This window comes from Eptatretus burgeri, chromosome 2 (assembly GCF_056783735.1).
Source record: "Eptatretus burgeri isolate ZD-2024b chromosome 2, Ebu_testis_v1, whole genome shotgun sequence".
NCBI classification, from domain to species: domain Eukaryota; kingdom Metazoa; phylum Chordata; class Myxini; order Myxiniformes; family Myxinidae; genus Eptatretus; species Eptatretus burgeri.
This window is the reverse complement of record NC_140962.1, coordinates 30138357-30166355: the sequence shown is the minus strand read 5'-3', so window position 1 is coordinate 30166355 and position 27999 is coordinate 30138357. Positions and strand designations below refer to the sequence as shown.

At 45.5% G+C, this 27999-nt stretch overlaps 1 protein-coding gene across 1 annotated transcript; it reads right to left on the bottom strand.

The window, feature by feature from the left end:
• Positions 1–7: 7 nt before the first annotated feature.
• LOC147031715 (keratin, type I cytoskeletal 19-like) lies at positions 8–27747 on the bottom strand. Its single transcript, XM_085852249.1, has 7 exons — positions 27331–27747; positions 18793–18875; positions 15547–15703; positions 15166–15330; positions 3866–3991; positions 2903–3123; positions 8–525 (listed from the first exon to the last, which is right to left on the bottom strand). The coding sequence occupies exons 1-7, from the start codon at positions 27742–27744 to the stop codon at positions 123–125; spliced, it is 1569 nt and encodes a 522-aa protein (XP_085708375.1). The 5' UTR covers positions 27745–27747; the 3' UTR covers positions 8–122.
• Positions 27748–27999: the final 252 nt, after the last annotated feature.

The following is a 27999-nucleotide window of genomic DNA, read 5'->3' as shown; positions in this document are numbered from 1 at the left end:
AGGTTCCTCGGGTGGAACATCATCAGAAAATGCAGAATTTTATTTGGAAAACAACTTTCTGACATTTTTCAGTTGATATTAGCATGGTAGAATATGTTGTCAGAATTCTGATTATGCAACAACTAGGGACGTAGAACACTCTCCCTTTTGCATTCCTTAGTAATGTACAGAGCTGAATCACTGCCCTGAGACGAGATAGGACTTTTGCTCCCCAACAACCCTGGCAAAGACAACCCCGAATCTAAAGATGAAATCCCATCTTTGCACAGTCGATCTCCAATTCTGCTCGAGTCATCCAAACATACAGTCCCCTGAACACCAAACGGAGGAGCCGATGATGCCCTTACATCTGTATTAACAGCACAGGAATCACCATCTCCTGGAGGCTGAGCAGTTGCTCGATTGTCCAAACATGGGTCTTGCTTGTTTGATGCATTGTTTACATTTGAATCGGTGCTTGGCTTCCTTGGAATGTCATAATCAGGAACATCATATACGATGTTGTCATCAGTTTTCTCTCCATCTCTGCAAACACAGTATGTTTAAATGTTTGGCAGCATTATAAATCTATACTAATAAATATCAGTGTGTGTGCGTGTGAGTGTGCGTGTGCGTGTGCGTGTGCATGTGCGTGTGAGTGTGTGTGCGTGTGTGTGTGTGTGTGTGTGTGTGTGTGTGTGTGTGTGTGTGTGTGTGTGTGTGTGTGTGTGTGTGTGTGTGTGTGTGTGTGTGTCAGTGTGTCCTCCATACCTCCAAAACTATAAAACCTAGCAGCCTGAAACTTTCCATACCAACTCGGAAAACTTCACGGAAGTACAAGAGTGAAAATTTGGTGTTTGGGTTAATTAAAACATCACCACTGAAGATAAATAATGGCCTTATTTAATTATATCCTTCATCAGGCGATCCTCGGCCATCTCCCTGTCTGAGGTCTCAAGGCGTTTCCTGGGTAACCTCGCTGGGGTCTGAAGCCGCCATGTTTTTGACCTGCTCAACCATGCCCTGACTTGGAACAGGCAGCAACGATTTGTTAAGGATAAAGTTTTTTTTCCCACGTTCCTCACTCTTATTATCGAATGCCTCTTCGTAATAGCTACTAATCGTAATAGCTACTAAGAACATTTGTGCAAATGAATAACTGAGAGAATCTCTTAAACTAAGTATTATTACAAATTGTAAGCTCCAGATTTGAAAGTATCAGCAGTTCCGACTCCTAAAAAAAAAAGTGTTGATTTATCCAATTCGGACATTGCACGGGCGGTTCTGGGTACATAGTTGTATCGGCGGCAATTGGTAATCGCTTGCCAAGCCAGGCGTTCCGTTGGAGTACTTGCTTGAGTGTTTAAGCCACTTACCAAGCTGTACAGTTCATGTCAGTTGATAGCGGTAAAGTTCGTGTCCCGATCCGGATGTACAGTAGACAGTTGCTACAAGGTAGAGGTACGTCTCCAGCACACACGCGGATGTGGTACATATGGGTAGATTTGGATCTGGATGGACTCTCCATGGGTACCGTGGTGGTAAAGTTTCATCCCATATCTTATGGAGGTTCTATCAGGTTTTCCTTTGTCATCGTGCCTGTTTCTAAAGCATTTGGTTATCGGATTTGCTTTACAAAGGTGATATGTTTCTCTTTGTGGGTTTCAAAGCAAAATATATTTGATGACACCAGATTTCTGAGCCGTTTGCTGTATTAATGTGTTTTCTAAATTAACGAGCCAAATTTTTTTCCACCTGTCACACTCATCTGTTTATAAAGAATAATGTTTGTGAACATCTCCCTCACCTCTCGCTGCCTTCCTCCCTCTCCCTCCCTCCTCTCTCCCTCACCCCTCATCACTCCCCTCCCTCCTCTCTCTCTCTTTCCCCCTCTATCTCCTCAATGCTGAAATATGGGGTGAAGATGACCACTCAGTACCATTAATTAGTGATTGCCATTGACCTTGCCTTCTAAAGGAATGACTGCACCCAAACCATGCCAGGAAAATTCGCCCCACAACATTACAGAACCATCAGAACCCTTCACTGTTGGAACCAAGCACTTATGGTTGTGGAGTTCTTTAGGTTCGAACCACACACGCACTCGTCCATTTGTTGAGAACATGGTGAAGGATGATTCATCGGATCATATCACATTTCTCCACTGCTCTGTAGTCCATTACCTGTGCTATTTGCACCACTGGACCCGCAATCATGCATTGCCAGTTGTGATGAATAGTTTGTGCACTGCAACCCGACTGCTCTCGGTGTACCGTTTTTGATGAAACTGGCTGCTCACGCCCCAGGTTGAAATTTACAGTCAATGATCTGCAGTTGCTCGCCTGCTTTGCCTTGCACTTCAAATTCATGCACGGATATTATGATCCTGGAGTATGCGCTTCTGCTCACTGTTGCCATTTGTTGATGATGTCTTTCCCTTGGTGTTCCTTGCCAACATCACCTGAGACACCATTGCTCATGAAACATCAGCAAGTTGAGCTGTCTTTGTAACTGAAGGTTGCAAACGTCAATCATCGACGAAAACTGCTTCAGCCAATGGGAGCTCGAGGTGAAGATAATGAGCCGACCAATGGGCGTTCGGATTAACCGTAACGTCATTACGGTTGAACCAATCAGCGTCGACCTTATCGAGACCTGCGTATATAAGCACGCGCCTTCACTTCCTTCTTCACTTGCTGCAATTTTTTTTACCCTGAAGAGTGCAGCACGAAATGCTTCGGTCACTATTACGTCAAGTTTGTTTGTATCCATATTAAAGTTCTGTAGTACCAAACATCTGTTCATATGCATATATATGAAAACATGCATGTGATGTAAATGGGATGGCCAAAAATCCCACAATTTTTTTGGTAAGCAGAGTTAATCGAAAGTTCCCCAGTAGCAAACAACTTGAAATGCCTACCGAGCACCACCGGCCTCAAGAAGCTGTCGGTATGTGGCGATCTCCATCTCCAACATCATTTTGGCGTTCAATGCGGTGTCGTATTCTTGCCTTTGATGCTCCAAATTTCCCTTGATCTTTGAGAGCTCTTCCTCCAGATAGCCAGTAATGGGAAGAAATTTATTTAACTCGTATGAGTAGCGCTCCTCGCTATGATTAAGTGTGGACTTTAGGGAAGATATCTGTTGGGAAAAAGATATTAAGGACAATAAATTAAAACACTGAGTCAGCCTGTTTAAGAGTTCCACTCTGATGTACTTGTAATTCACATAAAACTACAATGATGTTCAATAATAGTTTTGTTCTCAATATGGTTTATGTAAAAGATCCTCCATGAGTCTTAGATCACTACAGAAAACGTTGTGGGTTTAGAACCGATAGAACCGACTCGGAAAAAACCTAACCCTAACCCTAACTTAGATAAGGGCACCAATCTTAGTGCCAGAATAAAGGAAGGATTTCCATTTATTTAGTTTCCCCTTGTCTGTATTTGACATAATGTGTGCACACACACACACACACACACACACACACACACACACACACACACACACACACACACACACACACACACACACACACACACATTCTCGTGTGCAGCCTTGTGGCTGCTGGTTGTATCATTGCTTAGGGATGCAGCTGTGCCGCTGATGCAGTGTCCCTATTACCAGTACATTGGTGCTCATTTTGTCAACCTCAGAAGGATGGCAGGCTTAGTCAACCCCAACTGGTGTTAATTCAGCAGCTAACAGGACTCAAACTCAGGACCCTAAGATCCCAAGCCGGCCCAAGTCGGCCACCCTAACCGCCAAGCCAACACCGAGCTTATCTGGGAAAACAAGTCATTTAAACTACTCCATGAGACACTGAGGCCATATTCCCACTGTGTGCTTTTGTTATTCTTGTTTTTATCTCGATTCTCACCGCGTTTGACTGCGTCTGGATGTCCATGGTGAGGGTCTGCATTTGGCGACGTAAATCATTGGCTTGTTTCTTTGCCAGTTCTATAGCTTCAAGGTTCTGTGTTGTATTTGGGTTGGCATGCTCAATCTGAAAAGGAATAATAATAATAATAAAAATAACAATAATAATAATAATAATAATAATAATAATAACAACAATTTAAATGGAATTAAAATTCATATAATAATTTTTGAAATATTAATGCTGTTCCTCAAGCACTTTCCTGGCAAAATCATCCAATAAGGGACTCCAGTATTTTAACCTGAGCAAGATATGATGTACAAAGTTGAGCAAGGAAGTTTATCTCAATACATTAGAGAGTCCTCAACGATATATGGCCACATGATCAAGTACAGCTATTTGTAACATGCCTTTTACAAAGGCGACACTTTCATACCAATATGGTTGTGGGGCCGAGTTTCGGTGGCAAGCACGACTGCTAGGTGGAGCAGTAGAGTCGGCTCCACCGACAACCCGGAATTTATAGGTCGTCACCCCGGATAACTCCGGAGCCGACGGGTCCCTTATCGGACCGAAGATCGCCAATAGGTCGACCGCGTGGGATAGGGTCGATTGCCAATTTCAATTTACCTGAATACCCACATCGTCCAAACTACCGGGGAAATTCACCCTCGGCGGAGCTCGAGCGGAACGAGCCGTTAGTGTGCTCGAACCTTGCGTAACCTGAGCGGATGGTTACCGAGGGCATCGGTCCAAATGCACAATTTGCCCCTTCCAAATTTCCCAACACTCACCGTGCTAAACCAATAAAGAAAACACAGAAACGAGCTGAAACATTTAACAGGGGATTTATTTATAATGGAGGGTGTTGGGGAATTATTCCTCTTTTAGACAAGTGACCCTGTTTCAGTTTGACAAGAGCAAAGTGTTGTTTTTTTTTTTGCCTCTCTGCTTAATCTTTTCTTAAAATTGTTAATGCTTAAGACCCAGTGGTTAATCTTGTATTTCTTTAGCACTCTGGACTTTTGTTTAATTATTTTGCTAGTCCAGGGTGACTGGTCTGATAAGACTGTCCTTTTGCCTATATGTAAGCAGAGAGTGTTCCCCGAGGGTGGGCTGTCTTTGCGGGTAACACATTGTCGAGCAAAGAGTACATACAGAGAATTAGAGCATTATTGTATTTTGTGTTTATTGTATTTCAAACATTGAAGTATTTGTGATTTGAGTGGGGATTTTGAAAGATGGGAAATAATAATGGGAAAAATGATGAAATTGTGTATACCGAGGCAACTTTTCAAAAACCACGGAGGGGTACGTGTGCAAGATTTATGTTTGATAAATACGGACCTGATGCTGTGAGAGACATAGGAGAATGGTGCAATTGTACTAAAAATAGCAGATTACCTTTTCCTGAGAATGGTACGTTTGACCATGATTGCTTAGACAATTTAAGAAAAGTACTGGAGGTGAAAAATAGGGACAAGAAGGCCCAGAAGTATGTAAACTGGGGCGTATATATAAATTGGATAAAGGAATGTCGTGACAGAGTCGAAAAGGCAAGGTTGTTAAACCTAAAGGGTCAGCTAGACCAATTAACGAAGCAAATGCCGGTGAGACTTGAAAATAAAACCAAGAGATAGCGAGCAGTGGCTGTCATATTTGATGATGAAGAAGAAGAGTCCGATAAATGGCCAGAGGGCACAGTTCCGATAGCACAACCGCTCGAGGACGAAGAAGCGGGCGAGACAGAGGGAGATGATGCCACAGGGCAAGGAGAGGCTCGACGGGGAGCCAGGGGAGTAATTAAAAAGGAAGCTGAAACACAATGCAGAGAGAAAGTTCCTTTTGCTAACAAGGGTAGAATGCAAACTCGATCAAAAAAAAAATAACGTCAGAGACCGCGAAGGACGAAGATGATGAGGCACTCATCGGTGCGGTTCCATTGCGAGATTACCCGGGGGCAAGGGATGTGCAAGCGATATATCGACCGTGGGGCTCTGAATTAAGAGCCATCTTAAATGAGATGCCGAAGATGCGAGAGAACCCGAAAAAATTCCAGCGAGAACTGAGTGTGGTAGTGGAATGCCATCGGCCAACTTATATGGATGTTTTATTGAAATTGATTGTACCGGAGGGGTTACTCCGACAATGGAAACAGACAGCAGCATGGCCAGATGAAGCTCCCGGAAGCAGAAGTGAGCTCAAAGAACATATTAACACGCTCATTGAATCAGTCACAGAGGTGGTACCACGTAAAACAGATTGGGCGAAAATACAGATGTCCAGGCAACGCTCTGCCGAAGACCCATTAGAGTACTTAGAGCGCATTCGGGGTGTATATCAATGTCACTCTGGACTAAAAGAAGAGGGTGTACCATTTGCTCATGTATTCCTTAATGGTTTGACAGCCAAATTGCAGAATGATATTAAGCGAGTGTGTATCGGCTGGGAATTGAAGGAGGTAAAATATTTAAAGGAATATGTGACGCATTGTTATTCATTGATAAAACAACGTTCTGACGAGGCAGATGAAGCATCATTAATGCTGTCCCAGGTTCAAGGTCAAGCTGAATGTACGAGTGGAAGGAATGCGAGATATAATGCACAAAACCGAGGGCCAACCTAAAACCGTCAGAGACCAATACAGAAACCAGCGCAGAGATGTCTGTCATACATGTGAGAAACCAGGTCATTGGGCAAAGGAGGGCTGGAACCGCAGGAACAGTCAAACTTATACTACGTATGGACCGGTAGAAGAGAGGGGAGGGGTACAATACAGAGATGGAGATCCATATTACAGACAGCAGGACAGATGGGGAACACAGCTTGAGCAATCTGGCTCATTTCAACCCACTACACCTCACACCAAATTCCCTCCTCCTTCTCCTCCTCCTCCATCCTCATTCCCACCTCCTCCGCCCTCATTTCTACCTCCTCCAACTCAAAGTTCATTTCAACCCCCAAAACCCATTCTTTTATGACAAAGAACAGATGCGACTTCGTCTGAGTTACCCTTCCTGACTTTGAAACCATGTGACGAACCGAAATTGACTTTGAAAATTGAAGGCCGAGAGATTCCTTTCTTAGTCGACACGGGGGAAACCAAATCTGCGCTCAGAAAGAGTGATTTCCCAGATGCCCCGTTATCGCGAGAACGAGTATAATTAGTGGAATGTCACGAGTTGCCTGCACGATTCCACTGACAAAGCAGCTACGGGTGGAAATTGGACCATTGTCTGCAAACCATGCATTTTTGATGGCAACTGATACACCAATTAATCTGTTGGGAAGAGATCTGTTATGTAAGCTGAACTGTACAGTGAAATGTACCCCTGAGGGAGTGTATTTAGAAATACCTCACGAATCGCACATAACTATGATGAATTTATTACAGGAAAATACAGAAAATCTTGTATATCAATGGACTGTGATTAATTTTGAAGCATTTAACTATTTGCAGGAATAATTGTCACATTTGGAGAGAAACGTACCCGAGGTGTACGACTGGGTGAGTCAACATCACATGGACAGAGAGGGGGTGCAGACTCGACTACATTGCATTGCAGATTGCAACGTCAAAGGGAAAGATAACGTCTATGCGAGTGAAACACTCTGGAAATTACACCAGACCTTTGAATTAGTGTTGGGAACAATTTTGATTGGAAAGCAAGGGATTGGCCTGGAGGTGCATCTCACGCAGGAACAATTAAAATTGTGGAACCAACCGTCCAGTGTTACACCACATGTTACTTTCGCGATTGCAAAAGGTAACCAAGAAACGGACATCGGTCACATGGTAACCTCTTTGAAGCAAGCATCGCAGGCAACTTTGATGGAGTCTAGCAAAGTAAACGGACTTTGGAAGATCGGGGAACAGGGATACTGTTGGTCAGAATGTCGAGGAACGGCAAAAGCTGTGTTCGAGATGGCTGATCTCTCGGAAATAAATGGGTCAGAAAAATTACCTGAATTACTCGAACAAGTCCCGACTTGTCTGTGGGCAACACATGCCAACGATGTAGGGCGAATTAGAGGCATGAATCCAGTCAAGATCACTATAGATCCAGAAAAGAAACTGCCTCGAAAACCGCAATACCCATTGCGTCCAGAGGCGGAAGCAGGGATTGCACCCGTAGTGGAAGCGCTACTGAAGCAAGGGATAATTATTCCTACAGTCAGTCAATGTAATACACCGATCCTACCTGTGAGAAAACCTGGGAAGTCGACGTGGAGATTCGTACAACATTTGAGGGCAGTGAATGACACGGTGATTTTAGCTTATCCTGTAATGGCAAGTCCAGCTACCATTCTCGCAAGCATCCCAAGTACTACTACCTATTTTAGTGTCGTGGATCTTTGTTCAGCTTTTTTAGTATACCGATAGCCCAAGAAGCACACTTTCTTTTTGCGTTCACATATAAGGGGAGGCAATACACTTGGACTATCCTCCCTCAAGGGTATTGTGAGAGTCCGACATTGTTTTCTCGAGCTTTGAAAGACGACTTGGATGACATAGTTTTTTCCTGTGGATCCAAACTGATTCAATATGTTGATGACCTGCTGATCTGTTCAGCGTCGAAGGACGCATGCGAGCGAGATACGTTGATGCTGTTGGCAGCTTTAGCCAGAAAGGGACACAAAGCATCGAGAGCCAAATTGCAGTTTTGCCAAGAAGAGGTGAAATATTTGGGGCATATTTTGAAGGGAGAAACAAGACGCATCTCCCCTGAACTTATAGCTGCAATATTAAAACTGCCCAAGCCAACTACTGCGAAACAGATGAGATCTTTCCTCGGAATGACCGGCTATTGCAGGCAGTGGATTCCAGATTATGCAGCCTTAGTGCGCCGCCTGCTGGAAATTGGTTCGGCGAACGCGCCCAGTCCACTGGCGTAGACACAATATGCAAAAAAGGCTTTTGTAACGTTAAAGCAAGCTCTTTCTTCTGCTCTTGCTCCAGGTATACCAAACTATGAAAAAACAGAACTATGCTTGGTACAAGAGGCATGGGGAGAGAGAAGGTTAGGAAATTCTGAATGCAGTAATTATGTCTATGAAAATCACACGATGGGACCACAAGTCGCTTCAAATAATCCCAATTTCGTGTGTGGAAATCGAGCATACCCATGGCTTGCAGTTAATTGGAGTGGATCTTGTTTCTTGTCATTCATTTTGGCGCATATGCGCCTGCTATCTAAGTCACCTTTTGAGCATTTGAAACGGGGTGAACGAAGTTTCACGTCAACTGAATTGTTTTTTTATGATTCTAATCCCTCACTACAGTGTAAGACAAACGTCTATGGGATTGGCAGAGTTAGCTGCTTCGCTTGAATCATTGACAAATAAAACTGCTCTAGGCATGGTTGATATCAACTCGGAGGTGGTCGACCTGCGTGCAGTTGCAATGCAAAACTGGGTTGCGCTCAAACTCATCCTCGTGGCTCAAGGAGGAACGTTTGCTGTAATTAACTCTGAGTGTTGTACTTTTATCCCTGATAACTCGGAGAAAATCACAAACATAGCTGACAAGATTAGGCAAGAAGGAGCCAAGTTTCACAATTATTTTACGAAAGACGGGCTTTATTCCTGGTTTGAAGGGATTTTTGGAGGCTGGGGAACTACCCTGTTGCACTGGATTTCCGTTGGATTATTGTGGATCATCATTGTCGTGGTGCTTGTTTGATGTGTAACAATTACAATGCCGGCATTGATTGTTTCTTGTCTAAAGAGGAATACTGGTAAAAAGGTGACGGTGGCCCAAGCACCACCTTCCTATTTAGATTTTGAAATTGAGTCCTACGACTATTATGAGATAGAACCTGAACATGGAAATCCATAAATCAACGCAATGAGTGTGTTCAATGTTCACGAGAATTGTCATTCCACGTTTGCCCATCTGCTCTGTTCCCGAGATAGGTTGTTGAAAATCAGCCGTGTAGCCCAACGGGTAGCCTTATCTTCTATCGGCCTACGGGCCTACTGGAACCTCGACCAGGTCCAAAGCTGTACAACCACATGAAGCCACCTGGCTTGCAGGACAGGAAAGGCTTAGGGACTGAGCTCTATGATGTGAGCGAGGGGAGTGTGACTACCCAAGAAGATGGGCACACTCGAACACAAGAGAAAATGTATTTTCAAGTGACAGAATCGTTAAACTTAAGTTGTGTTGCCTTTGAAGGCAACAAGGGGGGAGTGTTGGGGAATTATTCTTCTTTTAGACAAGTCACCCTTGTTTCAGTTTGACTAGAGCAAAGTGTTGTTTTTTTTGCCTCTCTGCTTAATCTTTTATTAAAATTGTTAATGCTTAAGACCTCATGGTTAATCTTGTATTTCTTTAGCACTCTGGAATTTTGTTTAGTTATTTTGCTAGTCCAGGGTAACTGGTCTGATAAGACTGTCCTTTTGCCTATATGCTATCAAAAAACCCTCTCCACTCCACTCTCAAAATGTGTGTGTGTGTATATATTGTGTGTGTGTATATATATATATAAATATATATATATATATAAATATATATATATATATATATATATATATATATATATTTATGAGGGAGAGGTTCATTGAGGGAGTAGTGTACGAGGGTGAGAACCTGAACTGGTGGATAACATTAGAAATAAATTGTACTCAAAGAAAATAACTACTCGTGGACATTGATTTATCGGTGTCTGTGATCTTATTAACACGATACATTTAAAACCGAGTCGGCTAGACATTAAACCCTGCAAGGCAACTAAGATTCCACAACAACGCAAGAATTCTACAACAATCGCTACGAGGTTGGGTGAAAAATCCACAACAGGGGGAAGGGAACACACAAAGAGCAGAGTTATCCGACTTTAAGAAATGCAGTCAATGTACAAGCAACGGGCCCGCACACAGACACACAGACACACACACACACACCGAAATGGACCCCAATGGTCTTTATTGTAGGCCTCCAGCTCGAGGGCAGGTGAGCTCGAGACCAAAGCCTGTGCTTGGACCTGTCCACCTCGTGTGGTCTTCGACCATCCGGCTCGGCGGGACTCGAACCCACAACACGATGCCGCTCCAAGCACCAGGTAGCCCGCTCTCCAACCGACCACGCACCAATCGACCAAGGCGAAGACCAGAGGCAACGATGATCCAGCTCGGCAGGACTCAAACCCGCAACACCATGATGATGACTACCACGACGACGACCACAACCCTTTTACCACCACGACGACCTCCACCACCTCGATCCTTTTACCACCATGACAACCTCCACCACCTCGATCCTTTTACCACCCTCACTACCCAGCCTGGCGTTTCTTATATTCCTTTCTCCTCCGGGGTGAGCACATCGCCGTCTGAGGTGCTCTCCACCCTCATTGGACGGGGTGTCGTGGGAAGGTCGCTCTCTGTGGCCATCTCAACCTTCATTGGCCGGCATGTCGTGGGAAAACCGCCTTCTGTGGCCATCTCAACTCTCATTGGCTGGCGTGTCGTGGAAAAACCGATCTCTGTGGCCTGATTGGACAAGGGGCACGCCCCTGCTTTCCTGGGCGGAGTCTTGATCTGAGGCGATGGAAATCTCCGCCCGCGTACGTGGTCGAACGCACGTAGATAATGGCGTCGGTGTGAGGAAGCGAGGTGAAGGCGTGTTGTTGAAAACGAATCTCTGCAGCGGACACACGTATTTCCCATTAGACACAGGTAGGGGGCCCTAACTATAAACACATACTTACCGAGATAACTAAGCTACGGGGACGGCTGTCTTTCTGTGTGCACAAGGCTTCCAAATTCATAACAATATATTGTGATGGATTTCGGAGATATATAGTGATGGCGTAGCACATAGCAAAACACATAAAGGAACCCCAGTACAGTTATCTCATAGTGTATTGTGTAGCTAACTTGGGCACCTAGCCCCACAAACCCTCCCATGTGTTCAGTAGGGAAGGGGAACATATGTGTTGTGTGTGTAGAAGCATAAACCCCCCCCCCCATTGTGATTATTTTCCTCTCGACCTATCTTAACATTTATTATGTTAAATTAACAGCCTTTATAAATGTGTGTGAAACAAACTTCTTCAGTAAATAACAACAACAGTGTTCTTTTATAATATCAGTCAATACTTTGTGTGTTCGCCCTTTGCCTTCTTCAGTGCCATCACTCTATCACCCATTCTTCCTGTATATGACTGAAGCATTCTTACACGAATAGTGTGCCAAATATCCTGCAGTACATTCCGCAATTCTGTGAGGTTGGTTGGTGTACTCTTGTTGTTGTCTGCTTCCAGGTAATCCCATATGGCTTCAATGGGACTCATATCTGGACTCGGGAGTGGAGGAGAGGGAAGATAGGGAGGGGGAGGGGAGGGGAGGGGCGGGGTGGTATGGTGTTAATTAGATAGGGATTAAGGCCAAGTTCCCCAGTATGTGATTGCCCCCCCCCCTCCACTGTGACTTTTCCCTCTGTTTTTTTTGAATTACAAACCAGCAATGGCCCATTACAACCGAGCTGCATGACCAAGTCGGAAGAAGCCCCACTTCCAAGGGTGATGATGATGGGCGAAGTCACGCCCCCGAGACTGATGATTGATGGGCGTGGCATCAGAAGTGAGGCAGGTGTGCCAAACAGACGAGAAGCCCTGCCTTCCCAGATTTAGTGCGAGCATGCCACCCTGGGAGGAAACGGTTGTTCGGTGATGTCAGAGAACGATAGGAGGAATGCACGAGTGCGGAGTGAGGGAAGCATGCGGTCGAGGAAGAACGTAGCTAGGAGATGGCCTGTCAAAACAAGGCTTCACTGCTGGCTTTCCTTTGACGCATGAACACGACTAGATGGCACGATTCTCATATTCGTGCTGAGGCGATTTGGCTCACATACTGAGCAGGACATTGGCCATCGACTCTTGGCTGGTCATGTGGGATGGACCTCGAAACCTCATGTATGTCACCGAACGGGACGGCACCATTCTACAAAGAGCATATCGGCAGGTGCGACAGACGAAGAAGCTGCATGACGGTCGGTGAACCTTGGTGTTGAACACCGCTCACGAATTGCTTGACGAAAGTTCCTGCTGTGAGAGAGCAGCTTGGCGCCATTTTGCACACGTCTCCACGTGCCGAATGAAGCGCCTCAATTTCAAGTTCCACAAAGACCATCTCTGGACCAAGCTAAGTGCCAGAATAAAGGAAGGATTTCTTTTTATTTAGTTTCCCCTTGTCTGTATTTAAGACTGTGTGTAGAAGCCCCTCGATTTAGACTTTATGAATAATTATTTACCTCACATATTATTATTTTCCAATTATTGTTCCTTGTAAATATTTCTATTGTCATTAAATTCCTGTGTTTATTTTAAGGTGCTGTGTCCATGTATTTGTCGTGGGGTTCGAGTGTAAACCCCCCTGTGAATGCATCTGTGCCTCCATCGCTCCGCCATTGTACCCCACCCCTCCCACGCGCGTTATAATCTCCAAGGATCAATGTGTCCGCCTCCTATTAAGAAGAACCACTCGGCTATCCAGGCTGGCAGTGTTAACCGCCCGTCACCGCAATTTGGGTCAGGGGTTTAACCTTAACCGCCAGCTCCGCAACTACATATATATATATATATATATATATATATATATATATATATATGTGCAATTTATATATTAATATATATGCAATTTATATATTAATATATATGCAATTTATATATTAATATATATGCAATATATATTAATATATATGCAATATATATTAATATATATGCAATATATATATATATATATATATATATTAATATATATGCAGTATATACATATCTGTCAAATATATATAGCTCATTCTAACCTCTCACTGACTCACTGACAGATATACTAATGTTTGGCAACTTCGGGGTAGCTCAAAAAGATGAAATTTTGCGTGCCGACAGACATCGGAGGTGATACACTGGGAAAAATCACAGAAACGTTGGAAAGCATCCATAAATTTGCGGAAGGGAGAATGGATGTGAATGATGATGAACAATTGGGCCACCCATCGATTTCCGCAACGGATGGAAATGTTGAAAGGGTGATGATGTTGTTCTGATCTGACCGACATTTGACAGTCAGATTGATAGCGAGCGAACCAGTTGAACTTGAATAGAGAGACTGTTGGGTTGATTTTAACTGAAAAACTCAACATTGAAAAAGTGTGTGCTACGATGGGCCCAAATAACCAGAGCAACGATCAAAAAAGAAGGGAGGCTCTCAGTTTGTTCTGACCTGTTAAAACGTGATTCATCAGATCATGATCTGTTGAACACAATCATCACAGGAGATGAGACCCGGGTCTACCAGTGCAACCCAGAAACGAAACACCAGGTTCTACAATGAAAAACACCCCCATCTCCAAGACCAAAAAAAAAAAAAACCTCCCATGTGAAAGTTCCAAAGTCAAAACGATGTTGATTTGTTTTTCCAATATCAAAGGGATTATCCACAAGGAGTTTGTTCGTCCAGGACAAACAGTGAACCAAACATTTTACCTTGAAGTTTTGGAAGTTTTGAGAAAACGTGTTTTGCTCGTCAGGCCAGAGCTCGTGACAAACAAGTGGATTCTCCATCACCATAATGCTTCCGCATACACAGCCCTCTCTGTGAGGCAATTCTTGGCAGACAAACAATTCGCTGTGCTGGAACATCCTCCCGACTCTCCCGACTTGGCTCCATATGATTATTATTTTTTCTTGTTTCCAAGACTGAAAACTCCAATGAAAGGAACTCCTTTTGCTCAAAGAAACGAAATGAACTCAAGGAAAGAAAGGAACTCAGTCAGTGAGTTGAGACCCAGAAAGCCGTGACCAATGAACTAAATGGCCTTTCAGACAACGACTTCCAAGGGTGCTTTGTAGCATGACAGTGACGTTGTCCTTTGACGTAGATGCCCAGGGAGATTACTTTGAAGGCGACCACGAAACAGAATTGGTACATTTGCAATAAAAAAATTTCCATTGCATTAATCCTGGAACTTTATTGTCAGACATCGTATATTTTTTTTTAAGGTAAGGTGCCAATCTAAGTTGAAGTTGACCCAAAGGCTCCTCTTTCACTGGCTTCCACCATGTCGGTGGAAAGGCGCACCAGTGCCATTGCTAATTCAACTGTTATTAATCTCTTACCCCCAGAAAGCTGGTACTCATTTTGCCGACATTGAAAGGATGACAGGCTGAGTCGATCCATCTGGTGTTGTTTGGGCATGGATGGGGTTTAAACTCAGAAAGGACCCCAATATTCTAAGCCAACCACATTAATATATTATATATTTCATCGGGCAGTCAAAGTACAATCTCAGATGTTACCTGGGTTTGATAGATGGCCTCGATGTCTGCTCGACTCTTTTGGGTGATATTTTCATACTCTAAGCGCATGTCGGCTAAAATCTGTACAAGATCTGCTCCTCTGACATCATCAACCTTCACATGTACACCTTCGTCATTCGCTGCCACCCTCAAGCCTTGCAATTTCTGTGAAAAAAAACCGGTGCCAACATAACATGCCTTTTTTCCATTTAATATATGCTACATACATATCTCGTACACAGAAGGGTAAGGTGAGACGTAATACCATGGTAGAACTTGGTGATACGATGCAAAGTTAGATCGTTCTATGAAAAAGTAGAACTTGTACCGATGATGCTGCGGACAAAATATATAGATGCACTTCCATGCTTGAAAAATTACCTCGTTATGATTGCCCCTGATACTTTCCATTTCTCTTTGGAGACTTCCAAGCTGCTCATCCAGATGTTTTCTCTCCGTTTGTATCTTCTCCACGATCTGATTGAGGCTGCCGATGTCATATTCGATGGCTCGCATCGCTGCAGTTTCACTTTCGATCCTATAATGATACAAATTCAGACATAGCTGTCATGGCCAAATACTGTATTGTCTCAAATGATGATTTATACACTTGAATAAATGTTAAGCACCCGCCAGATTGCTTGAAATCACAAATAGGTTTTGGATAGCCCATGTGCATATTCAAAGCTAGAGGGAACAATACTGCATGGGTCACCACTCCAATGCAGGAAACTACCATGGCTCATTTTTCCCAGAGTTGGTACTCATTTTTCAAACCTCAGAAGGATTTTATTTATTCGAATGCTGCATCATTTTCTGGGGGGCGCAGCTGTTCCGCTGATGCAATGCGTCCTGTATCCAGCACGTCCGTGCTCATTTCACCAACATCGGAAGGATAACAGGCTGAGTCAACCCACTTGGTGTTATGTTAACGGAACAAACAGGGGCTTGAACTCGAGACCTTAAGATCATAAAACAGTCACCTTAACCATTCCTTTTCTCAAGTTACCTCCATCTTCCTTCCCACCAGCATGTGTAATTGGTTGTTGAATGAGAAATCAAGTCTTGTAACACATTTTCAATGATTCGTTAATTTCATTCTTCAGTGATTTGATGCAGTTTATGTTTCATCCGTCCTCTGTTGCAGAGATTAGGAGCTTTAGTTCAGCAGAAAAGGTTTAGTTTGGCAGAAGATGGGTTGTTGTTGCCTTGCAAGCATTTGTTAGGATAGGAATTTGAAATATTGTCAATGTTCTGGCATAGATAAGTAGCAGCTCCCTCTTCCAACTCATAAAGAATCAGATGCTGGTCGAACAAAAGGAACATGTCGTTCAATCCAGGAAGATCTCACATCCTCTCCCTCTCTTTCTCTTCCTTTCCAGAATGACCATCTCGCAAACCCACCGGTATCGACTTTCTTGATCAATCGACATAAACCATCTAATATTGCAAAGGATCACAAGGTTATCTTTGCCTGGCCTGCAAGTCTGGTCGCAGCAGAGCTGAGCTGTTCAGGGAGCTGAGATGTAAAACCGTATGTGCACAAAGGGTGGACAAGGAGGCCGATGTGTGGGGAATCTGTAAGGGGGTAGAGCATCACCTGTGGTCAAGTGATTCTCGTCCTGCTTACAGGGGAATTCACGCATTGCATTCCTCCAAGCCCGTCCCTCGGTGTACTGCAGTTAGAGCAGAGGGTGGTGGGCTCTTCACAGAGGAGTCCGAAGTGAAGGCCCGCTGGGCCGGTTACTTTGAGCGGCTGAACCAGACTGATCCACTCGCTGTCGAGTTGGATGTCAGGGGTGTTACTATCCCCATTGCTGACCCTCCAATAAACTGTGAACCACCTTTGTTTGTGGAAACATAGGATGCGGTGAACCGGGTGAAATGGGGTAAATCTCCTGGAATCAAGGCTGGCGGAAAGGCTGCACTCGTGTCGTTGCATGCATTTCTGTGCTCTGCCTGGAACACAGGCATCATCTCAATTGACTGGAAGTGGAGCCTTGTTGTTCCTGTCTGGAAAGGGAATGGTGATCGCCAGGACTGCAATAACTACCGAGGGGTGACGCTGCTCTCAGTGCTGGGCAAGGTATTTGCTTGGATAATTGTTAATCAGGTTCACCACCATCTGCTTGAGCAGCAGCGTCCAGAGCAATCAGGCTTTACACCAAAGCGGTCAACGATTGACCGTATCCTTGCTCTTCGGAGAGTTTCACTGAACGCAGACGAGAGTTTCGGCAGAGGCTGCTTGCAGCCGATCTTGATCTCTGTAAAGCGTTCGATTCAGTGAATTGTGATGCCCTCTGGAGGATTTTTGGTCTTCGTGAGGTGCCACCAAAACTATAGAATCTGAAGTGTGAACTATACTCTGGTACTGAGAGTGCCATGAGATGTGCGTGGTACCATCTCTGACTTATTTCCAGTTGTTACTGGAGTTTGTCAGGGGTGTGTACTGGCCCCCACACTTTTCAGTACTTGTACGGACTAGATTCTGGGGAGGATGTTGGAGAGATCAAGCAGTGGTGCATTGTTTGGGAATGTCAAGATCTCGGACCTTGATTTTACAGCTGTCATCTTTGCGGATTTACATCTTTTGCGGATACTCTAGATATCCTTTTGGGGGCCCTCGAGGTGCTGAATGAGGAGTCGGAGTCACTGGGATTATGGGTTTCCTGTGTCAAAACTAAGATCCATGCTTTCAATGACATATTGGATGCTGCTATCTGGTCTGTACCTGTTTGCGGTGAGGACGTTGAGGTCACAGAGAGCTTCTCTTACCTTGGCAGTGATATTCATGTCTCTGCTGGCTGTGAGCCAGAAATCAATAGATGTCTGGGTTGGGCCTTGGGAGTCAGGCATTCACTAGATAATGAGGTGTGGTGCTGTCAGTACCTGTGCAACGAGCAGCTGCTGAGAGAGACTCAAGTGAGATTTGTTACCTGCATAGTCCGTGAGCTTCAGCAGCGGTTGTATGGACATGTGGCTCGTTTTCCTGACGCTGATCCTGCTCACCAGATTCTCTCAGCGAGGGAGTCTCATGAGTGGAGGAGGCCAATGGGCCGACCACGTGCCTCGTGGTTGCAGCAGGTTGATCGGCATCTCAAGGAGATGGGGATGGGCCGGCATTTGCGTGGGGGATGGCCAGACGGAGGTCCCTGGAGTACCGGCGGAAAGTGGATGCAGCGATGCGCTACTCCGGCGCATGCTCCCATACCTGACCTCTCCTGGGTGTTTGGGGTCTTTTGGTTCTTTGGGGTCTTCATGGTCTTTGGGGTCTTCTGGGTCTTTTAGTTATTTTACGTCTTCAGGGTCTTTCAGGTTTTTCATGGTATTTTGGGTCTTCGGGATCCATTGGGTCTTCAGGTCCTCGGGGTCGTTTGGGTCTTTTGGGTTCTCAAAAAGGGGGGGGGTCTGTTGGGTCCTCTGGGCACTTTAGGTTAAGTACAGTTGTTGGTGACATCAGTTCAGCTGTCCAACCAATGGGTGAAGAGCGGATATACATGCATATATTATCACATACATAATCACATAAATAATCACATAAATAATCACATGCACTTGCTCCATTATATATACATTGCCAACGTTATGGGGTCATACCTTTGTTGAGAAATGGCACAGGCAACTTACTTTATCCTGAATTCTTTTGCCTCCTCTTTACCATTATCTATCGCAAGTGCCAGTTGAGTGTTCTCCACCGAAATTCGATGAGCCTGAAAGACAACAACACAACATTGACGACAACAATAACAACAGCAACAATAACCGCGAGCTGATTTCAGGCAAGAAACTGACTGTTAAAATGTCTCGCTCAAATAAACAACAATTCACAAAGCAATTCATAAAAATAAATGATAGTTTTGCTCATGGTGTCTCTGCCATGTAAAACACTCCAGCACTCTCAAAAATTGCAGATATTATGCTAATGGTATAGCTCATCCCCAAACCGAGATAAGTACATCATAACCAGAGCAGACCTGCCATTACGTCTCCACCGAAAAGCTGGCATGCTATGAAATGTGAGCTCCACTGCCCCCTGCCCACACGGATCCAGAACTGCAGCTTAAGTTGATAAAATAAGCCAAAAGATGTTCGTTGTTTTGGGTTCTCCAGCGTGAAAACTGCTGTGCAGCACAAGTAACTTTGCGTAAAACCGACCACGCGTGCCACTCAGTGATCAGTAGTGATAGCACCAGGGGTCTTTGATTGATTTAGGTCTTTAGCCCACAAGGATTTGAAGAAATGGGGAAGGGTGCACAAGAGTTTGGGTGTATATGGGTGTGGTGGGATTCATGATCTTTCAATGATTCGTCAATTTCATCCTTGCTCAGTGGATTCGTCAGTGGAGAGCAAAGATGGGTTAATGAGAGTAAAAAGTTGGTCAGGTGTGGACATTCGCCATGCCACTATAAGACAGGTGGGGGAGGGGGGTTGAAGTTGAGTACTTGGGGGTTGGGCGGGGTAAGTTTCGGACCTTTTACGGTTTGTCATCGAGACATATTTTGACATTTTCCCGTCTCAATGACACAACAAATAAAATACACAATTACAGTAACTCACACTACACATATACAACTACCTCTAACATAGACATCTTCCTGCAATTGAAGACGTCTACGTATCATGAAGATGTCTGTGTATCTCAGCATAATGAGTTGCATTGGATTGTTGGTTCAGTGATTTTGATCGGACCAATCCTTCATGTTCTGTCCGGCGGGGGGCACTGCTCTCCGCTGCTGTTGTTGCCCACAATAAAACGGATATGAAATGAAGACGAGGTGTGTTCCCCCATCCGTTCAGAGCGTTCTCAAGTTATTACATGAGATACATTTGATACAGGACAATCTTTCACTGTTGACTTATCATTGATGTGTGTCTGTATCAAACTAATGATAATTATTATTATTCTTATTATTGATAATAGTTCGAGGATTTCAGGAACATTGGCAAAAAAAATGTAAGGGAGATGTGAATTGAATTGGGTGATCTGTGTGCTGTGTTTATGTTGTGCTGTTTTGAGATGTTGATTCTCGGAGTCGCTTTCCGTTGGAATTGTTGACGTCCTGTCTGCGGTGTACCTTTTCTCTCCTGTCACGTGATTCACCTTCCCCATTCCCGTTGAGTGAATCTCTGGTTGGATTGGGTTTGTGGTGTGGATGTGGTTGTTGTAGTGGGTGAATTGGTTGGTGTGTGTGTGTGTGTGTGTGTGTGTGTGTGTGTGTGTGTGTGTGTGTGTGTGTGTGTGTGTGTGTGTGTGTGTGTGTGTGTGTGTGTGTGTGTGTGTGTGTGTGTGTGTGTAACACAAGCCTGAGGGGCCTATTGACCTCTTATATCAAGGTTTCTTTGCATTTCCTTGTATAATAATATGCTTGTTCGTCTGTGTGTGTCTGTCTGTCTGTCTGTCTGTAACATTTCTTTCCACCCATTGGTTGTACAGTTCCCCTGACTCCACCCACAATTTTATTTGGAAAAAACAAAATTATATGGTCGCCATGTTTGTGCTTCCTGATATGCAAAGTCAAAGACATCTTCGGAGCTTTCATATTGCTGCGGACCCGGGGTCGGGGGCGAGGAAGACCACGCGGGGTGAGCTACCTCAGGTTCCCACCTGACTCTCCGGAATCGCAGGCCATCGCACACGAATAACTTTGTGACACCGGGTCACAAATCGACCGTGAATGCCAATAACTCAACCACGTGACTCAGGGTCCTCTGTTCGATATCGTTTACCAAAACGCCACATGGTTTAATTACCGGGGGATACACCCTGTCCAGGGGGGTAAGTGTGCCTTGCTAAAACCAGATCACCTTACCAGATCAGATGCAGCCGAGCGTAACTGACAAGAACGTACCGGCTAGAAACCAGATGGTTGGGGGATAATGTCCTGGCTAAACTAGGGTACGAACCATGCTGGACCAATGAAGGAAAAGACAAAACGAGCTGGGAAGATTTCTACACAAGCATTTATTTACAATCAAGCGAGGAAAGGTATGTGGCTCAGTGAATTAGGTTTATTTGTATGTGCAGCAGGGGATAGCAAGGAATTTGTGGGATGCAGCAAAAGGCAAGCAATCTTACAAAACAGACACTGAGCAGACTTATCCCGTTATAACTTCTGCAATCTTAACGTAGAGTAGGACAGGCGCCATCACATACACACACAAACCCGAGGAAGGTTAGATATAGCCAAGAGAGAGAGAGAGAGAGAGAGAGAGAGAGAGAGAGAGAGAGAGAGAGAGAGAGAGAGAGAGAGAGAGAGAGAGAGAGAGAGAGAGAGAGAGAGAGAGAGAAAGCAGATGAGGATAAACGGCCCCGCAATACCTGGTGCGGTCATCAGACCAACGCAACCCAGTACACTAAGGGGGAGGTAGGAGGGAGGAATACTGGTGATGTCTAAGGTGTGTGAGTGAGAGTTGTGGTGGATTGCAATATGGGGGGTGCAGTGTTATGCCAGAGGAAAAATAGGATTGCAAGTCAGTGATGATGCACTTTTGTGCGTCCAAATGAGACGGGATAGAGGGGTAGATAGAGAGAGGAGTGAAGATGCTTGAGGCGAAAGACCCTTAACCACACCATGTCTCGGTCTGTTTATGTAGTGTGTACCTTCGTGGGATGCTCCTCCTGAGCGTTCCTACCTCGAGATGTGGCGCGTTATCTCCAGCTTAGTCACTTTGCTTAGTCACGTGGCAACGTGCGCTCTGCACTGCTCCATATAGCTGCACGGGGGTGGCGAACGTTCACAGCAGTTGCCCCGGACCAGGCCCTCAAGGAGAAGCACGTCATCGCAATTGCACATTTACAGCAAGCGAAGAGCCAGCAAAGGGGAGGCAATGAAGAGCAGACCATGAAGGGCCAAGAGGAGCAGAGAAGAAGGGGCAGAGAAAAGGGGGAACGGCTCCGTACTCCACCTTCTATAATCCCCGGGCGAAGGGTGGGGTAACGACCTGAAAGTGACGTGCTATGACCCAAATCCTGCTTCTATATTGGTCCACAGCGGCTGTATCCATGCCCTGCCAGGCTCCCGGTGCCGGAAACGGTCTCAGTCGCCCATCCGGCTCAACAAGACCCGGAGGTCCTGACTCAACATAGGGTATGAGCCGGCACCCTGGCCCTGAATGTGCTCGGAGTGCAGTCTGAATGCCGAATAGCAATGCGCACCCGCCACCCACAGGCCCCCTCTCATGAGTCAAAATGCAAACCCCGGCCCATACCAAACTCCCGGATCGCCGTTATTGCGACCCCTCCTCGCCGCCCCTGTCTTGCCATGGTCCGGTGACTGGACAAGGGTCATATCAATTCTGCGTGCCCACCCGGAACATCCCCTGCAAGATGCAGTCGAGCTATTAACGACGGTTGCTCGGCCCCGCATCGTGCGGTACGAGGACAGTCCGAGTCATGCAGCACTCCACTGTATAGTGGCAAATTGTCATGTATAGTACAAAGGTACTGTGTAGTGCAAAGGCACGATGGGGTGCGGGGATATTTTTCCCGTGTGCGGGAGGTGTTTGTGGTCGAAATTATGAGGTTTGGTGAGCGAGGTGTGAAGCAAGGTGAGAAACCAGTTGGAAATTGGTGTGCAGATTTGATTGAAATAATGGTGCGCGATGTGCGTGTGCGGCTTGCGTAGTGTTTATAGTGGAGGGAGTTTGGTGGTACCAAGCCATGGGAGGCATGGTGGTGTGCTTATTATTCATCACACATTGCATGGTGTGTGTGCTTGCTTGTACCATGGCTAAAAGGAAAGGGTTGGAGTAGAAATCTAATAGGAGATAGAGATAGTTAATAGACCTAACTAGAAGAACCACGCAACACACTTCGTCCTCTGAACCCACTAGACACGAGGGGAAGGTCTAACTGCACAAAGATGAACGAAATAACTGCCTGGGGATCACTGTATGTTGGGTGCCATTGCCTTAGAGACATGTGGTTTTGCAGAACCGCAACAATATTCACATTCGCCATGCCCTCCCTATAAGTTTTCCCTTCATTGTAAAGCAAACAAAGTGCTCTTAAAAATATTTTGAGCCTATCGGCCATCATGGGCCTTGTGAAGATCGGCCTTAGTGATCGAGTCAGCGGTCTGTTAACTTATACACCATCCAAATACCTATGTGGCATTCTCAAGCATGGCTTAAACCTATGTCATGAAAAAGGTATTTGCCTGATGCCATTATTTCCTTTTAACGATGTGTATATACACGCATCAGGAAGAAGATAATTGGTTTCGGATATTTTAGTGTCCCATATCTTTTCCACATATCTCACGAGATTGTGAGTTGGACAGGCGACCGTGATGGGCCTTCACCTGCTCAGGTTACATATATTTTCCACATATCTCACGAGATTGTGAGTTGGACAGGCATCCATGACGGGTCATGACCTGCTCATGGTCATGTATCTCATGGGATTGTGAGTTTAACAGGCAAATGTGATAGGTGGGGAGGGGGGCTGAAGGCTTGAAGTGGGGAGGGGATTGACACCTTAGGGTTAGGTGGGGGAGAATGAGGACTTGGGGTTGGAGGGGGGAGGGTAAGAGCAAATATGGGATGGAGTTGGGAGTGGAGGTTGAGAGCTTTGGGGGGGGGGCGGTTGAGGAGTTGTGTTCAGGGAGGGTGCTGAAGGCTTGGAGTGGGGTGGGAATTGATGCCTTGAGATTGGGCTAGGAAGAGTGTGGATGTGGGGTTGTTGGGAGGGTGAGTACTTGCGGTTGGGAGGCATAGGTTAAGGACTTGGGGTTGGTAGGAAGAAGTTAAGGAGTGGTGAGCAAAGATGGGACACAGTTGGCAGGGGAGGTTGAGGCTCTGGGATAGTTGGGGGAGGGGTGAGGAGTTGTGGTGTGGGAGGGGATTTGAAGGCTTGGAGTGTGGAGGGGATTGATACGTCGGGTTGGCAGGGGAGGTTGAGGCTCTGGGATAGTTGGGGGGGGGGGTGAGGAGTTGTGGTGTGGGAGGGGATTTGAAGGCTTGGAGTGCGGAGGGGAGTGATACCTTAGGGTTGGGGTGGTTAACACTTGGGGTAGGGAGGCGTAGGTTTATGACTTGCAGTTGGTAGGAGGAAGTTAAGGACATGGGTTGGGGAGGGGGTTGATAATGTTTGTGAAGAGGGCATGGTCGAGTCGAGTCGAGGTTATACATGGGCGAGGGTCATGAAGGAGCTTGTATTAGTACACTGAATGGATAAGGACACAACAGGATAAAAGGAAGGGTTGAAAGAGGGTGGAAAAACCAGCAGCAGAGTTGAAGGCCAAGACAGATGGAGACTTGGACAAACAATGGGTGTGGGGAGGAATGGAGGGCAAGAGAGGATGCATACGGTGGACAAGATGTTTACAGAGGAAACTGTCAGAAGGGTAAACTGGAAATTTGGAGGGAGGAGGGATTGTGGTGGGTCTGGGGGGGGGGTGGTTAACAAGGGTAGAAAAGATCATCGTTTTTAGATTGAGGACGATCTGGGATGGTGGTGAACAGCTATCTTGAAGAACTTGAGGGGGGGAATGAGAATGAAGAGAATGTTGAAGTTGGTTCCACAGGCGGGAAAAAAGATGAACGAATGAGTCGAGGTGAGCAGTGATCCTGGATTTGCGTAGTTTCCCCAGAAGGGATGGATTGCGGATTGTGTGTGCCCTGCAGAAACATGGGGAAAACAAAGCATGGAAAGAGCAGAGGGTGAAAGACCAGAAAGGAGGCTGTAGAAGACAGCGAGACCAACGATCTGTCTGTGATGATGAAGTGATAGGCCCACAGACTCAGCTTCCTCATGGGTTTGACCATCTTGTGATTCTGTCAAGGTCTGAAGAGAGGGAAGAGGCTGCAGCCCGCCTGTCTGAAGGATGAGGGATGTCACGGCACAGGGTGGAGTCATCAGCAAATAGATAAGAGGATATTAAAGAGAGTCAGAGAGATCTTTTATAAAAATCAGGAATAGGACTGGGCTCAGCACACTGCCTCAAAGCACTCCAGCCTTGATAGGGAGATGAGACTAAAGGGTTATGCCTGGTGTTGGCTTAATGGTTCGGGTGGTGGGATTGGGATCCTAGGATCCTGAGTTCAAATCCCCCTTGGCTATTGAATGCATATCAGGTGAGGTTAGCTCTGCCTGTGATCCGAGGTCAGCAAAATAAGTGGCAGCTTGCTGGTATCCTGTGCCGGAGTGGCGACCCGTCCAGGATTGTGCCCAATAGTCAAGGAGACTGCTTCGGCAGCACCAACGCTCTGCACAAGGTATGGTCCCGATGGATAGATGGATGGATGGATGGAATAAAGGGTTCTGTTGAGAGCCACACATTCTCTCGAAGAGTAGAAAAAGTCAGTAAGCCATGTGTGGAGTTGGCTTTGGATGCCATAGGCAGAGAGTTTGGAGAGTACAGCAGGATGCCCGATTGTGATATCTTCTAGTCCAGTTGCGGAGTCAGAGTCGAGGGTTGAAAGAACATTCTCCACCTTCTCAGGTTCAAAAAGGACAGAGTCCAGGGGTCGGAGGGTACGACAGGAAAGGATGGGTACCGAGAGCGAGGGGTTGGGGACGCAAGATTTGGAAGCAAAAACAGAATTGAGGCATTCAGCCTTCTCACGAGCGGAGTCGACTCTGGTGACATTTGAAGAGGGAGGGGATGGAAGGGGAGCAAACTCCAGAGACGGACTTAACAAGGCACCACAAAGTTTTAGAGAAGGGAGACAAGTTGGAAAGCACATTCTTGAGGTTGGACAGATATTGTTTTCTGGATCTCCTGAGAACAGTCTCCATCTGCAAGTAACTTCGTCTGTTGCGTTCTCACATTGTAGAAAAGTTTTCTTTCAGAGTCATCTATTTTTATGTGGTACGTGTGGGGAAGCGGGTTTGTTGAAATGATAAAATTCATTTTGTGAAAAGGAAGAGAAGGATGGACGATAGGACAGAGAAAGAGGGCATGGGGAGTGTGGGAGGAGGACACCACCATCTCAGGTCATCCTCCATCCATACCTTCGATCTTTTATACCCTAATTAACTCTCCCAAAACCCATCCCTTTTACTTGCAAGTGACTCGGTTTCCTCCCCTCCTCTCTTCTTTTCCAGTTCGTTAATTATCTTGCTTATTTTTTTCCCAAGAGTTGCCCCGCTGCCCTGCTGACAGTTCCGAGCTAGTTGAACTTGCTTTTTCATAAGTTTCGATCTTATAAAGAAAAAAAAATGTCACGTGATCTCTCTCTCTCTCTCCATCGAGTGCAGCCTGTGGCTGCTGTTTGCATCATTGGTTGGGACGTGGCAATGCCGCTGATGCAGTGCCCCCCTTACCAGTACACTGGTACTCATTTTGCGGACCTCGGAAGGATGACAGGCTGAATCAACCCCCTGGTGTATTTCAATTCAGTGGCCAACAGGGCTTGAACTCAGGACCCTTTTAATTCAGTGGCCAACAGGGCTCGAACTCAGGACCCTAGGACCCCAAGCCACCACCTTAACCACTAAGCCAACACCTGGATCGTCATGTGATCTGATATGCAACATTAAATTCCTTCATATAGGTAACATAAAAATAGTAGAGAAATGTTTTCCAGCTCGGTTTTCAAAATTATAAATAGGAACAATTTACATTGAAGACTTCCAAAGCGATGTCGTGAAATATTCCAAGGACTTCGAAGAAGATATTTCAACCTCTGCCTACAAAGAAGAACAGGTTAGGTGGAAGAGGATTGTATATGGTTAGATCTGTATTTCTCAAAAAAATGTAGGGTCGCAGGATATCCTAACCTCTTCGAAGTATGCACACTTCGCCTTTGAGCTGTCTTGCCTGGGTTTGAATCTCGAGCCAGCAATAAACTGCCGTCTTGATGTTTTACATCCAGGGTGATGCACCAATGTGTGTGCTGTCCCTCGGGTGGATGTTCAATTGGATTGGTCGTTGATGAACGTTGGTGAAGATCCATTGTGTCTTTAATGAAGAGTATTTGAGTTATCACCGACAACCTGAACTAATTACAAATTTCTGGCCAAGTCACCTTCAGTCGCTCGTCTGGTCTAGTCAGTTAGTACTTGAAAGACTCAGCCTGAAACCTTCCCTGGGAATCCTACAAGAAGTTGGGAATAGGCAGAGCTGTTAAAGGAAGAGAAGATCTTTCAAAACGATGATTGCTTTTCAATTTTAAAGAGTATGCAGCACATATGATCTAGAAGTAATTATGAATACTTACGTTGCCTTTTAATTCTTCCACTTGCTTATAGAAGCTTGAGAGGTCTGGGGTCTGATTAACTTTACCGAAGATTTCCTTGATCTGGTTTTCAAGGTTCTGGTTGGTCTGCTCGAGAAGCTTCACCTTATCCATATAGCCAGCAAGACGGTCATTGAGCTGGCGTAAATGCTCCTTCTCGTTTCCATGTGAGATGCGCTTTCCAACAGACACCGAGCCCGAAAAGCTCTCAGAGACAAACCGGGAGTTCGGAGTCGTCTGAAGCGGACCTTCTTTTTGGCCCCATGAGGACCATGTGCTCGACTCGGTCAGCCTCAGGCTGCTCACGCTGTGCCGGCCATCGGAGATGGAGCACGAGCCGATGGCATTGCAGGTGCGTGAACCTTTGGGACTTGAACCGTATGTGCATGACGTCATTATGCTGAGATACTCGTTCCAAAGAACTCTTTCCTTAAGAACAACGTCTCTTATATATTGGTTTTCGTGCTTTGAAATAATGGGTTTTTTAATTTCCTAAAAGGCGTTTTGTTCTTCCCAACTGAATGAGGGTCATCCCACGCCCTGAAAGCAGTTACTGCTTTTATTAAACACAAATATCCACTCTTAAGGAAAGTGAGAGAACGTCGCCGCCTTTTGTAATGACAGGGAGCGCCCAACAAACAGACGCGCTGA

What these genes read in the sequence shown, in the direction of transcription:
- LOC147031715 (XM_085852249.1), bottom strand. Translation starts at nt 27,744, where the DNA reads ATGACGTCATGCACATACGGTTCAAGTCCCAAAGGTTCACGCACCTGC. An exon ending in TGGAAGAATTAAAAGGCAAC is followed by an intron (nt 18,876 to 27,330) that starts GTAAGTATTCAT and finishes GTTGTCTTTCAG; the next exon opens with GCTCATCGAATTTCGGTGGA. An exon ending in GCAAAAGAATTCAGGATAAA is followed by an intron (nt 15,704 to 18,792) that starts GTAAGTTGCCTG and finishes GTATCATTATAG; the next exon opens with GATCGAAAGTGAAACTGCAG.